Below are 12,479 nucleotides of genomic sequence, written 5' to 3' on the forward strand. Positions count from 1 at the left end.
CGTCACTGACCTCCTGACCTTTCCTTCACAGGAGTCCTGCACCGATTTAGCCCTGCACTCCTATAACGCTGTCGGACTCACGGCGGACGGTTCATAGATAAAAGTATAAAAACCGATGCAGCAGAGGCAGATGTAATGTCTTCTTACTAGTCGGAACATGGCGCCTACATTACCCACAATGCAACTTGACAGTTCAGTTTGGAAACTGGAGTTTTTGTATGTTGGTAGCAGCTGATGGAGCCTGGAGCCTGGAGCCTGGAGCCTGCAGCGGAGACGAGGAGCAGGCTGCGCAGGTCTGGTGAGCTCCCTTCTTTCTAACTCCGCACCCATAGATTTTTTCACAGTTCCAACGTATGGTCTCCAGACCACAACTGACGCTGTCTCGAGTCACTCTGGAGACACCAAAGGCTTCATACAACTTTTTTCACACATGCAGTAGCACTCGCAAACACACTGGAAACAGACGTTGATGGGAAAAGTCAGTGGGGTTCCCCTTGACTGCCCCAGTCGGGACAAAATTTCAACCGGTAGACAAAAAACAAAAAAAATCAAAAGCTAAGATGCAGATTTCAGTGAAATTTCCCGTTCACATTCCCGCTCCCCAGAGAACGAACCCTTTAGATGGTAATGACCCCTTGACCTTTCACGAGCACCACGATCAGCACGAACTGCGAACAGCTGGAATGCGTCATTTACTCCAACGCTTTCGTACCTTGTGGGTGTAATGACCGGTACATCCTAGGGGCAATAACCTGCGGCTTTAGATGGATTTTTATTTACCTGCTCAAATGTCTGAATGGGACGATAACAACAACAACAACAACAACAACAACATGGCTGCTTACAGCAGAAAACATCTGGGGGTCTAACTGCACATCTGGCAGTTATCAGCTTTGGTTTCATCCCAAATCATCTTCAGCTGCAGTCACAGTCACTTCATATCTGCTTCCAGTTAGATGTAACTGCTGCAATCGTCTGGTGCTTCACAGACCTACAGGATTAACCTTTCAAGGCTTCCGCACGCCACAGACGGGCCTCAGCTGAGGTGCGCCAACGCAACCCGAGGCCTCAGTCTGAGGTGGAGACAGGTACGGAACCAGTCTGACCAGGAGCTGGGACGGATTTTCCTCAGACCTGAGCAGGAGCGAGTGCCTCTGGGGCAAACATGTGTCTGAAACTGCAGGTCAAAACTGACGGCCCGGCCTCTGAAGAATCTGCAGGTATTTACCTTCGGCACTGACACACCTGAAACCTGATGAATCTGAGACCTAAGGTCCGAGTCAAGCCCCACGGAAAGTTCTCAAAAAAAAAAAAAAAAAGAGCTTTTCTGTTGTCTGCATGTTGGAGGATCGCTAATTTGGTAACACACACACACACACACACACACCAACACACACACATACACATGCTCACACACACAGAGAAGTGCAGACCAGTGAGAGTTACAAGTCCATCAAAATGACAACTCTGCTTTCAGCTATCATGGCTTCATCAGCCTGCTACTCACATGACTTTACAAGAGAAGCAGAAATCAGAAGAAATGTGTCTTCGCTATCCCCTCCGTGGTATTAACAAAGTTCCTCCGGCGGATTAGAGGAAAGTCTCCGGCCGTAAAGCGGAGAGAGAAATGAACAAGCTCATCCCAGCTGGAAGTTTCATGGCGCTTCGTTTTATGGTACCTGGAAACCGGTCATCTACCGAGCTAGATGTTTAGACTGGATACTAAGCGGTGGAACCGACCTTCCAGTGGGATCCCGCCACGAGAAACTGAATCAAATGGGACGCGCTGATATCTGGACTGTGACTGTATAATTGAATGTAGGACCACGTACGTCAGAAATGATTAGCGCTGTACCGTAGTGCATTTATGCTTTTTTCTCTTTCTTATGTTGTTTTGTAGTGAACCTGCTGTGGTTTTGACATCGATGCTGTCAGGAAGCGTCGTCGCTAATTTAAAATTTGCACTTGGCTGCTGGTTTTGATGATGAGGCGGAAACATTCCGGGCGAACTCACCACGTTTGCCAGCTAACTTTCCGTCTGACCGCGTGAACCAAACCAGAGGCGGAGGGCGAACACCTCAGCTCCGCAAGGCGTCCCTGCTCACAACGAGGCCCATCCACAACTTTTAAAAATAATTTAACACTAGTCCCACTTTTCTTGAGTTGGTAAATTACATGTACGGTCAATTTATTATACAGTGAAAAGATTCTGGTTGCAGTTTTTAAACGTTAACAGCAATCCAGTGGAGTAATTCTGTGATTCTGTGCTCTGGACCAAAAAGAAGTAAAGTCTGTGACGTTATCTCCTTCACATGCTCCTGAGGTACAACACCACAAGGCTGCTCTCTGTCATTTTAAGTTAATCAGTATTTTTTCCCCTTTGACAACGGGTCAAATGACTCGCTGCAACGTCGCAGTGAATCTTCCCCAACTCTGCAGCTCTACGGAGCTTTTCAGCCTCTTTTACATCCTAGTTTTGGTTTTACAGCACATTTACTGTCTGGGTCGGTCTCAGTGTCTCCAGCAGCAGCAGCAGCAGCAGCAGCGGTTTTCTGATAGGCCCACTGTCCACGACCTGCCCAGACAGACACAGTTGGAGACCAGCTGCTGTAGTGAGTGGAACATCTGGCACTTAGGACCCGGGTATTTTTCTCAGGAGTTGGTTGGAGACCCGACCAGAGCTAAAAAGGAGAGTGAATACATGCAGGACTCTAATGGGAGGATCATGTAGCTCAGTGCCCACAGAATGTGTAACTAGACGTATAAACTTTACAAGATGATGACAATCTTAAGTCTGGTTTTTTTTTTCTTGTTGTGGAGTTTTAATGCCCCGAAGTGGCCAGAAAATCAATGAATGCGACGTGAAATGTACTCGTTAGTTCAGTCTAAAACATATCTGCTTCTATTCTCTGCCCTTTCTTCTTCTCCTCTTACTCCTTTAGTCGCTGGAGTCTTGACGCGGCGCTGTACGGCTCGACCCCCCGCTACCGTTAGCTTGTAATGTCGGTGATCGAGGAATTTAAGCTCATTCTCCCACTGCACTCAAGGGAGGCCGATCTGGATAAGAGGATCAGACTAATGCCCGAAATGTAAATGTGAATGTTCTGTAAATACTCGAAAAGCCTTGTTGAGGCCCATTGAATCCTATTGTGTGCGCCAACATCTGCCTAAAGCGCCTCCACATCCACCTGCTTAGATCCCCTCCACCAGCCGGTGAATGGGAAAGAAAAGGAGCGAATCGGCCCTTTACTGAAGAGGACTCTGACCGACCTGCGTCCTCCGCGCAGGCCTTTTATCGCCGGCCTTTTTTCTGCCTCACTTTTCAGGATTTTCGCATTCAGCCGGTTGAGAGAAGAGGGCCATCGAACATCCAGGATCGAAGAGAGACCACACACTCGCAGGCAGCTGAGGAGCGGAGACGACGAGGAAAAAAAGCGGAGGACAAATCAAATGGCTGTCCACCAGCTACTCTACGGGAGCTCCACTTGTTCTCAGCTGCGGTGGGCCCCGGTGTGAGTGGCCCCCCTTTCAGAGGCGCCGCGGCCCACCCGGATCTGCCCCGTCATCCATTACGGCGTCCAGAGCTGCGGAGGGCACTGAGGAGGAGGAGGAGGAGGAGGAAGAGGAGGGGTGGGTGACGGTGGTGGCAGAGCGCCAGGTGGACACCAGCAGAGACAAGATGGTTGGCTAACCAAAAAAAAAAACCCAGCCTCGACACCCCTCATCCCTCATCGGCCCGGATACAAGAGGGGAGACAAATGAGGAGGAGGAGGATTAAAAAAGCGATAAGGGGGGAGGAGGAGGAGGAGTTGGGGGAGAACGGGGGGGGGCAGACAGTAGAAGGATGAAGGCATGAGGCTCTAAAAGGGGGAGAAATGTGGGACAACAGGGTGACAGAAGATGTGCAGCAGCACCCAGAGCTGGTGAAAGGAGAGGAGAGAAAATGAGAGATTAAGAGCCGAGGAAAGAAAAAGGAAAAAGGAGCTGGACAGAAAAAATGTTGAAGGAGATTGAAGAGTAAGAAACAAAAAAAAGGAAAAAAAAAAAAAAAAGGGAGAGATCTGGCCCTGAGGAAATGCACTGCAAAAAACTCTCAGTCTAAACACCTTAGTCTGAAAATCTTATTCTCCTGAACTCAAACCCGGAGAACTCGTTTTCAAAAACCCACAAGACACAAGGAATATTTCCACTTGATTGAACTGCGCAGCCACAAAAAACCTAAAATTTCAAACGTGTTCCTTTTTTTTTTTTTTTTTTTTAAATTCAATTAAGTGGAAAATTTATGGAGGGAAAAGAATGGGAGCCTCAAACATTACCTCACTTGTTCCTGACAACTTGCTCCAGAAAAACCCCCAAAAAGTGTCACTTTCTCGATTCAGTGTTTTGTCAAGATGCCGACAATTGTTCCTAGAACATTCTTTAAACCGTGAATCATCTCCCTTTTCACCCGTTCGTACTTTTTTTTTTTCCTCCTCGCTTTATTGAGAAACAAGACACTCAATTTGAGACCCGCCAACCTGTGAGGCCTCCGGACACTTCACCTAAAAATAAGTAAATATCAAACTTATTGGCTATCGAACCTCAATACATATTAGGTGTCGATCGCTGATCGGTACCGAAAGCTGTGACTGAATGTCCGGTCAGACTCCTCCTGACCTGTTCTTCAACCAGATAGTCCCTGATTTTAAATCGTAGTTTTCTCGCTTTTAGACTGTATTTAAGTTCTCGTATTGGCTGCTTCCGTTCAGAAAAAACATTACACACATGACAAGTTTGGCTTTTTTTGTTAGATTTAAAAAGAAAGAAAAAAAAAAGGGGTTTTGTAGAAATTGCACGTTTATATTCTCAAAAAAATTTTGAGAAAGAAACTGAGGCACCGACTTCCAGACAAGAGCCTAGCTCCTCTTAAAGAATGAAAATGTTGAGGCTTCATTTTGAGCCTCCCCTGCTTCTCCATCATTATTCACTGGTACAGTTGCCATGAACGCACAACGCCAGACCCAGCTACACCTTCAATAATCCATTAGTTGAGGGGCTAGCCGAGAATTCTGGAGCCTCGCCGCTTGTTAGGACGGGTGCTGTTTTGTTTTTTTTACAGTGCATGAGGGGAAGGGAGGCCTGAGAACGGAGATGGGAGTCACACGGAGCGATCGGGGGGGTGGGGGGTGGGGGGGGTAATGAGGCTGGGGATGTTAACGAAGACTAATGAAGGCAGGAGTGCTGCTTAACCTGCGCGCCATCGCTCTACGAGGCCTCCAGCCTCGAGGTGCCGTAGGAAGAATGCGTTGTGTGTGCGTGTGTGTGTGTGTGTGTGTGTGTGTGTGTGCTTGCGTGTGCGTGCCTGCGTGTGCGTGCCTGCGCCCCCCCCCACTCCTCCTCCTAACACACTGCGCTCCCACACTTCGGCTCCAGCTTCACAGTGTGACAGCGTCCTCTCCTCCTCGCCGCCGCCGCCGCCACTGGGACAAATCGCAGTGCCACCGTGCGTCACGCTTAAATGCTCTCCCCCCTGAAACCACCCCTCACCCTCTTCTTTTCTCTGTTCGCTCTGCAAACCCCCACCCAAATCTACCCCCTTACACCTCCCTTCTTTCTGTAGTTGCCCCCTTTCCTACTGTTACAAAACAAATCTCCCCTCTGACAGCATAATTCACCGGGCCGGGCCCGAGGAGGCGGCGCAGGACGGACGGGCCTCCTCCGCCGACCTCCGCCGAGGACCCAGCTGGTTGTTCCCCTGCGTAACCCCGGCCCGCATTCAGACAGGGGCCAGCGGAGAGAAAAGAGGGGCGACTCTGGAGGTTTCAAACCGGTGGCCCCTGAGTATGCCTGAGTGAATGCCGTTGAGCCTAATACCCACTAATCTGGCCATCAAATACCCCCGCTGCCGCCGCCGAAAATCTGCTTCCCTCTTTCTTGTCCAGACTATCGGTGGGGCAGCGAGGGACGTCCGCCCAGCTGAGGCTGATTCGGAGGGGTAACGTGGAGGGAAGAGAAGAGACAGAGAGGGAAAGGATGGTGGGAAACGGGGACAGGGGGGTGAAGACATGGATGTAAAGGAGAGGAAAGACCGAAGAAAGATGAGGTCGTCCGAGGTGACCACAGGCCCAACAACTGACAGAACCCAAATCAGATGATACTGTATTTAATTCTCCGTGTACAGTAAAGTGGAACTGGATGAAAATGCTGGAATATCACAAACTGAAACGTGACACTGAATTTCTGCTCAGAATCTCAATCTTTGGGACTTATTCTGTGATCGGAGAGTTCCTGGTTTAAATTCATATTTGGTCGTTTTTGTTTCTTTAATAAAAGACAAAATTCTTGTAATTCAGCTGGTGTTTAGACAGCATCTGACAATATTGTGTCCTTTTGTTCAATTACACAAAAATAAAGAGGAAAAAAAAGGTGTTAAAAAAATATGGTGTCGGTGCAGAAATTCAGTTACGGTATCAAAAAAAAAAGATTTAACTCCCAGCTTGAGTTTAACACCGAGCTTCTACTCCAGTGATGCGTTCACTTGTCTTGCTCTATGGAAGCAAATCGTTTCCATAGTAATTTGAATTTTATCAGATTTACATCATAATTGGAAAGACTGTTCTCAAAGTCAAATATTTCAGCGCAATAATTTCGGTGTTTAACACTAAGAATTCGGTGGCGATTAAACTTGAAAACGTGGTTTTCAGTTGCTGGCGAAATTCAAGTTAATTAAAAAGGCACTGATTTGCTTCCGTGTTGCTCCAGGTATCAGGAAAACCAATATGCTCCCAAATGTTCTTTGCTGGTCCGTTACACGACGTGACCAATATTACTTTAAAGAGTAATTCAACCGCAGGCTGCGAAGCTGAGTTTCACTGCCCTCCCTGGTTGAAGGCTTCAAGCGTGTTGCACCTGTACCCTGGGGTCCACGGTTACATCACTGCAGCAAGGGAACACGGACTGTACACCGCTGCATCCCTTCAAGCTGATTATTAGAGAGAATTAAAAAAAAAAACTCAACCGGAGAGCTGTGTTGTGGGAGTTGAGGTTCGGTGATCCCCGGGAGTTCCCGGGGGCCAGAAGACCCCAATGTCGTTGAGCTGAGGCGGCTGTGAATTCAGCAACACCCAGCCCAACACGAACCATTCGAAGCCTCGGACCTTCAGGTCTATCAAATCGCCATTTCTGGTCTTTCCAATGCGACAGTGGTTCTCAAAATCTCCACTCCGGGACTCACATGAGAACAATTTAAATTATAATACAAGGAGAGAAGTTGTCGGGGGGGGGGAATATATATCTTCACTTTTTTTATTTGCAAAAACAAACTCGAATATGAGAATTTCAAGGTCACAGTGAAGTCGAAGACGCATTTTTCCAGTGTGGTCCAACAAACCAACACAATAAAATCACTCCGAGACAAAGCGGACAAATAGATAAATGAAACTATAAAAACACAAATTATAACTGGGATAGTTATCTAGTTTTCTCATGAGCCATAATTTTACCTTCTTTTTGCAATTGCGGTGGTTATTTATTGTTCAACATAAAGGGAAGTGTATTTACTACAGGAGGAAATTACAACATTGGCAATAAAACTCAAGTCAGAAACACGACCTCTGCTCCGGCGACCATGAGTTCCCCTGATTCTGTGACGTGGTCTTTGACACAGACAGACAGGAAGTGATGATCGGACTCTGTCGACTATTCTGACATTTCTTGGGCACAAGTACAAATTTGTCCTGATAATGACGGTGGGGGAAAAAAAAAAAAAAAAAGGGTCAGGAGGTCACTAAAAACGTGAGGAGAGATCCTCTGAGGACCACGAATGTCCACAGTACACGGACGTCTGTTGTAGCTGAGACGACCATTTCTCCACCACAGTGTTAACAGACAGACGGCCAACACCAATGGCGTTAACTTAAAAATAAATAAATAAATAACAAAGATTCCCGAATATCATTAAAAGGACAGATTCGCAGTTTTTCCAGCTTGGCTTGAAACAACTGTCGGGTTCCCCCGTGAACAATGAAGCGGGTTTTGCTTGCTGTAATCACTCCTCCTGTTCGTACCCTATCCACGCTAAAATAAGACCCCGGGCTAGTATGTTAGCTGGTAGCAGATGTGTGTCTGGTGGTGCATACGTCGACCCGTAAGTAAGAAGAGACTGCGGAGCAGAAATGCCAGACTAGACCTGAGGTCATTCAGAAACAGTGTCTCAATTACATACAAATAAATGAATAAAAAAAACCCCAGAAATCCACTCTAAGAAACCCGGTGCTGGTCGGGCTCCAGCTTTTAGTACGATATTCTTTGTCCCTACGATATCCACGTGATCGGTGCGGCTCGCGCTGCCGAAGGCCCGTATTCGCGTCGGTTTACATCCCGCTGGGAAGGAACTTCTTTTTTGCGAGAACAGGGGGGAACTATTAGAGCGACCGACAGGGCAGGGCCGGCCCTTCACCTGCACACACACATGGGCGTGCGAGCGCTGTTTTCAGACGCATTAGGGGAAAAGCAAAGTGAATCTATCCTTTAAAGGGATGACAGACAATCAGTACTACTAGTCCACATTTTGGCATCTCGGCGTCTGTGGCGGCGGACATCACATCCCCAGCGGTCCCCTGCATGTGTTCGACTAACATACTGCCTGACTGTGGCGGCCATCTGTCTCCAGACTCCCCGTTAGACAACAAGGGGGCCGGAGACTCCGTGAGCCCAGACGGATCGCGGGCCATGACTGGCACTGCCCATTCACAAATATCATTTGGGAGGACAGATGGTGCTGAGTTTTCTCCTCATGTGTCTTTTCTTCCGCCATCAGCCATTCCTGCGCTGCCTCCTCAGCGAGCTGGCACCTCCTTTGTGCCGCGACATCTCATCAAAGCTTCATTTAAAAAACAGCCCGAATCAAAAGGGAGGAGGCGTGAGGGAGCCCGGGGGCTTTCTGCAGGTACCGAACCGTCCAGAACAGATCCAGGCTCGCTGGCCCGGCCACAAAAGCTTTCACATCCCTTCAGCTAAAACTGGCTCCGACCAGCTTCTCCCCCCTAATCTTTGTTTCAAGTCTCACCCCCCGAAAAGATTCAGCCAAGCGGATCAGTGTCCTCTCTGGCACGCTGCGACCGCACCGTAGGGCTGGGAGGGCGAACCACAGGACAAGACCTGGAAAACCCTTCCAGTGTTCAGACTTATGGTGACAAATCCCGATTCATCTCCACTGACTCCTTAAAGCCCCTGAACCCTGCCCATTATTGCAAACGCTCATTGTGCGATCCAGAACTCACCAGTCCCGCTGAAACCGGCCTCAATTCCTAGCAGAGATCGCAATGTTTCCAAAGATGAATTGAGCTTAATGTGTCTAAAATGATGCACAAGACTCGTAGAGTATTTCTATTTTTCTACGTGATAAGCGAACTAAAATAAAATAAAAACAAAACCCATCTTCCAAGGTTTGGATATTTCCCTCAGCGCAGCATCATGGAGAAGCTGATACAGGATACAACGTGCCTGTGACACTGTGTGGTCACAGTGCAAAGGAGGGAAAATGATCCGTTTTACTGCGTAAAAGGAAAAACACAAAGACGAAGGTGGAAAGGCTTCATTTTGTGACCGGACCAAACCATCCGTCGTCAAAACACGTCACTGACGGGACAGGTCGTCCTCTGCCGTTTCACGTCTTCGAGAACGAACTTTGAACCTCAAGTCTGGGGCCAACGTGGACGAGGAGTCCGTAAGGTGCATCAGAAAAAATTTACACCTACACGATTCCAACACAACCGGGCACAACGCCATCTGCTGAGGGAGATCATGGGATATGACCGACAGCTCCAGAAGAGCTACTAAATGGACCCTCTGGCGAGACTGTTTTCAGGAGCAGCCGAGTACTGGTGGTGGCTCGCCGGCAACACTCTGTGGCCCAAACTCCACTGAACGGCGCCTGAACGCCATCCACTGATCCGGGAGCTCATTTTTAAACAGGCAGTTGATAAGCTCGTTAGTTTTACCACTACTTCTTTTAAAAAGGGGACGCGTTGTCCCAAGTCGAGATTTACCAGCCATCAACTCCGCTCTGCTCTCCGGTCCAGAAATGGAAAAACGCTGCAGTGTAAGAGGAAAAGCCTGAAGGTGAATAAGCTGCAGAGGTGTTAAGGGCAACGGATCATCACAGTTTTCCGCTGCTGAGCAGGTTACTTGAAAAAAAGAAAATGGTCGCGTTACTTTACCAATCACTCAAAAGCTAAAGTAACTAGTTACACCCAGACCAGCTCCGTCAAAACAACTCCAGAGCAGCCACACCCAAACCGGAGGGGCTAGCCAAGCCGTTACCGCGGAGGAGCAGCGGCCAGCCGAGAGCGCGGCACGCAACTGGCGGGGACGATGACAACTCCGGAGTTATTCCCGCTCTTTTGGTAGAGGCCAACAACGGCCGGAGAGACCACAGTGAGACCATCGAACTCCCGGTAGGAGGGCGAGCGGGCCGGTCCCGCGAAATGTCAGAGTTGCTGGGGTTGGTAACTCTACCGTCATTACCGGATTTCAAAGTGCACTCCCCTTACACTACTCATTATTGAAAAAAGGGATCACACTACATTTTGTCCCCTGTTCTGCAACCACCGGTTACAAAGCGACCTTTTGTTCGACGGCGCTTCGTGGCTTTTCCCGCCATCATCGCCCAAGTTCAGCCGCAGAGCTGGTTACCCACACCGGAGACAGCTTCTCCTTTTTTTTGGGTCACTGACTGAAACGTGTGCCGAAAAGCGCCAAGTCCTGAAAGCTGAGGTCAAACACCTGCTCCGGTCCGGACTTTTATTCTAAAGTTCTGCCTCGTCGGCTGGAGGGACAAACCCCTCAAACCCGGGCAGAGAGTCTGTGTTGTCTTTCACACCTGCCTCCCTTCACTTTGTGGAACAGACGACCACCTAAACCTGGGACAAGCTGGTTTGACCCCCACCAGACAGACAGGCTTCCAAAACGAGTCTCTCTCTGATCAGAGACCCGAGTTCACAGTCCCACTCACTTCACCTCTTATTTAACCTTCAGAGTTGCGGGTGTTTCCCTGGAAATGTCTATAAAACGCTTCAGGATGGGAAATGAAACCGATGCCCCCCCACTGACAGTATCTGTTCCGGAGATGCAGTACAGGATTACCGCTGCTGTTGTTTTTCAGCTACGGAGCTTCCGACGCTCCCGACGAGCCGGTCAGACCACCGTGTCCAAACCGCTCTTTTCACGCTTGACAGCTCCGGGTGGGAGCCGGTACGCGACGCCCCTGCGGCTCTCGGCGTTTCAATCCGCGGTCCCGGAGGAGAGATCCTCGGGAGGAAACGCGACGGGCAGGGCTACGTCGGCCCCGCCAGAGATTCTGTTTAGAAGCGATTCGCTTCCTCGAGTCTTTCCAAAGACGCGCAACGCGTTACGCACCGCAGGTTCAATTCTGGCAGTAAAGCAGAGGGTTTCAGAATCTAACAAACACGCACAAACACACAAGCTACGCGCGGACTTCCTCGGCACTTCCCCGCTCACCTGAGGCTCCTGTCGCTGCGCAGTCACCGCAAAGTTGGAAACCACACAGTCCTAATCAAACCCCGACCCGGGAGAAAGGTTTACGGGTTTCTGCGTCATGTGGGGACAAAACACGAGTGACAGCACGCCTCACCTTGGTGGCAGATGAGGATGAAGTGCGCAGCCAGTAGCAGCCAGCAGCCGGTGGTCTCCATGTTGGGGAAAAGCTCGCAGATGCCGTAAACAGACGAACCAAACGCTGATTTTGGGGGGAGCGGGTCCCGGTCGGCCCTCTGCCCTCACAGCTCCATGCTGCTCCGCTCCGCTCCTGCCTGCCTGCCGGTCGGTGGGTGGGTCGGTCGGTCGGTCGGTCTGGTCGGTTGTGGGCTCGCTGCTGTGTGTGTGTAGCACGGATCCGGGGTCCCGGTGCGCCGCTCCTCTCCGTCCGCTCTCCACTACACCGACTGACTGACTGAGGAGCAGCCGCCAGACTGAAGCTGTGCACCGCCCACAGCCCGCAGCCACACCGGCCTCACTTCCTCCACGCAACAACCACGACTCATACAACAGACGCTGACAATAAAGAGTTACGAGTTTCTCATTGTCCTGTGTGTGTGTGTGTGTTTATTTATTCACACATTTCTTTACTTCTTTTTATTGTTGGTATCAAAGCAAATAATGAACAGAAAAGATGTGAGACTGAAAAGTTAAGAGGGAAAGATAGAAGAAAAAAAATGAGGAACGATACGGGTGAAGCAAAAACGAAATAAATTAGGGAGGAAGGGAAAAAGGAAAGGAAGCAGGGAAGAGGAAAAGGAAAAAAGGCGGGAGAAAGGGGGAAATGCAAAAAGAGGACATATAAATGTGATACGATGGGGAAAAGGGAAGGAAGGGAGGAGCTGGGAAGAAGAGAAATGGAGTGCAGGAGGAAACACGAAAAGAAAGAGGAGTAAAAAGATGAGGAAGAAGCAGGAAGAAGCAGGAAGAAGCAGGAAGAAGCA

General features: G+C 49.2%; 1 protein-coding gene across 5 annotated transcripts in view; it reads right to left on the reverse strand.

The window, feature by feature from the left end:
• Positions 1 to 12,019, reverse strand: part of ptprz1a (protein tyrosine phosphatase receptor type Z1a) — a 93,873-nt gene extending 81,854 nt beyond the window's left edge. For 2 of the 5 annotated variants that reach the window (XM_040133502.1, XM_040133501.1), the window contains exon 1: positions 11,633 to 12,019. In XM_040133502.1, the coding sequence (XP_039989436.1) occupies positions 11,633 to 11,693 (61 nt within the window). In that variant the 5' untranslated portion in view covers positions 11,694 to 12,019. The remainder of the gene's footprint in view (positions 1 to 11,632) is intronic. The other 3 variants (XM_040133505.1, XM_040133503.1, XM_040133504.1) reach the window with 2 other exon arrangements.
• Between the last annotated feature and the right edge of the window lie 460 nt (positions 12,020 to 12,479).

This window comes from Xiphias gladius, chromosome 8, assembly GCF_016859285.1.
Source record: "Xiphias gladius isolate SHS-SW01 ecotype Sanya breed wild chromosome 8, ASM1685928v1, whole genome shotgun sequence".
Taxonomy (NCBI): domain Eukaryota; kingdom Metazoa; phylum Chordata; class Actinopteri; order Istiophoriformes; family Xiphiidae; genus Xiphias; species Xiphias gladius.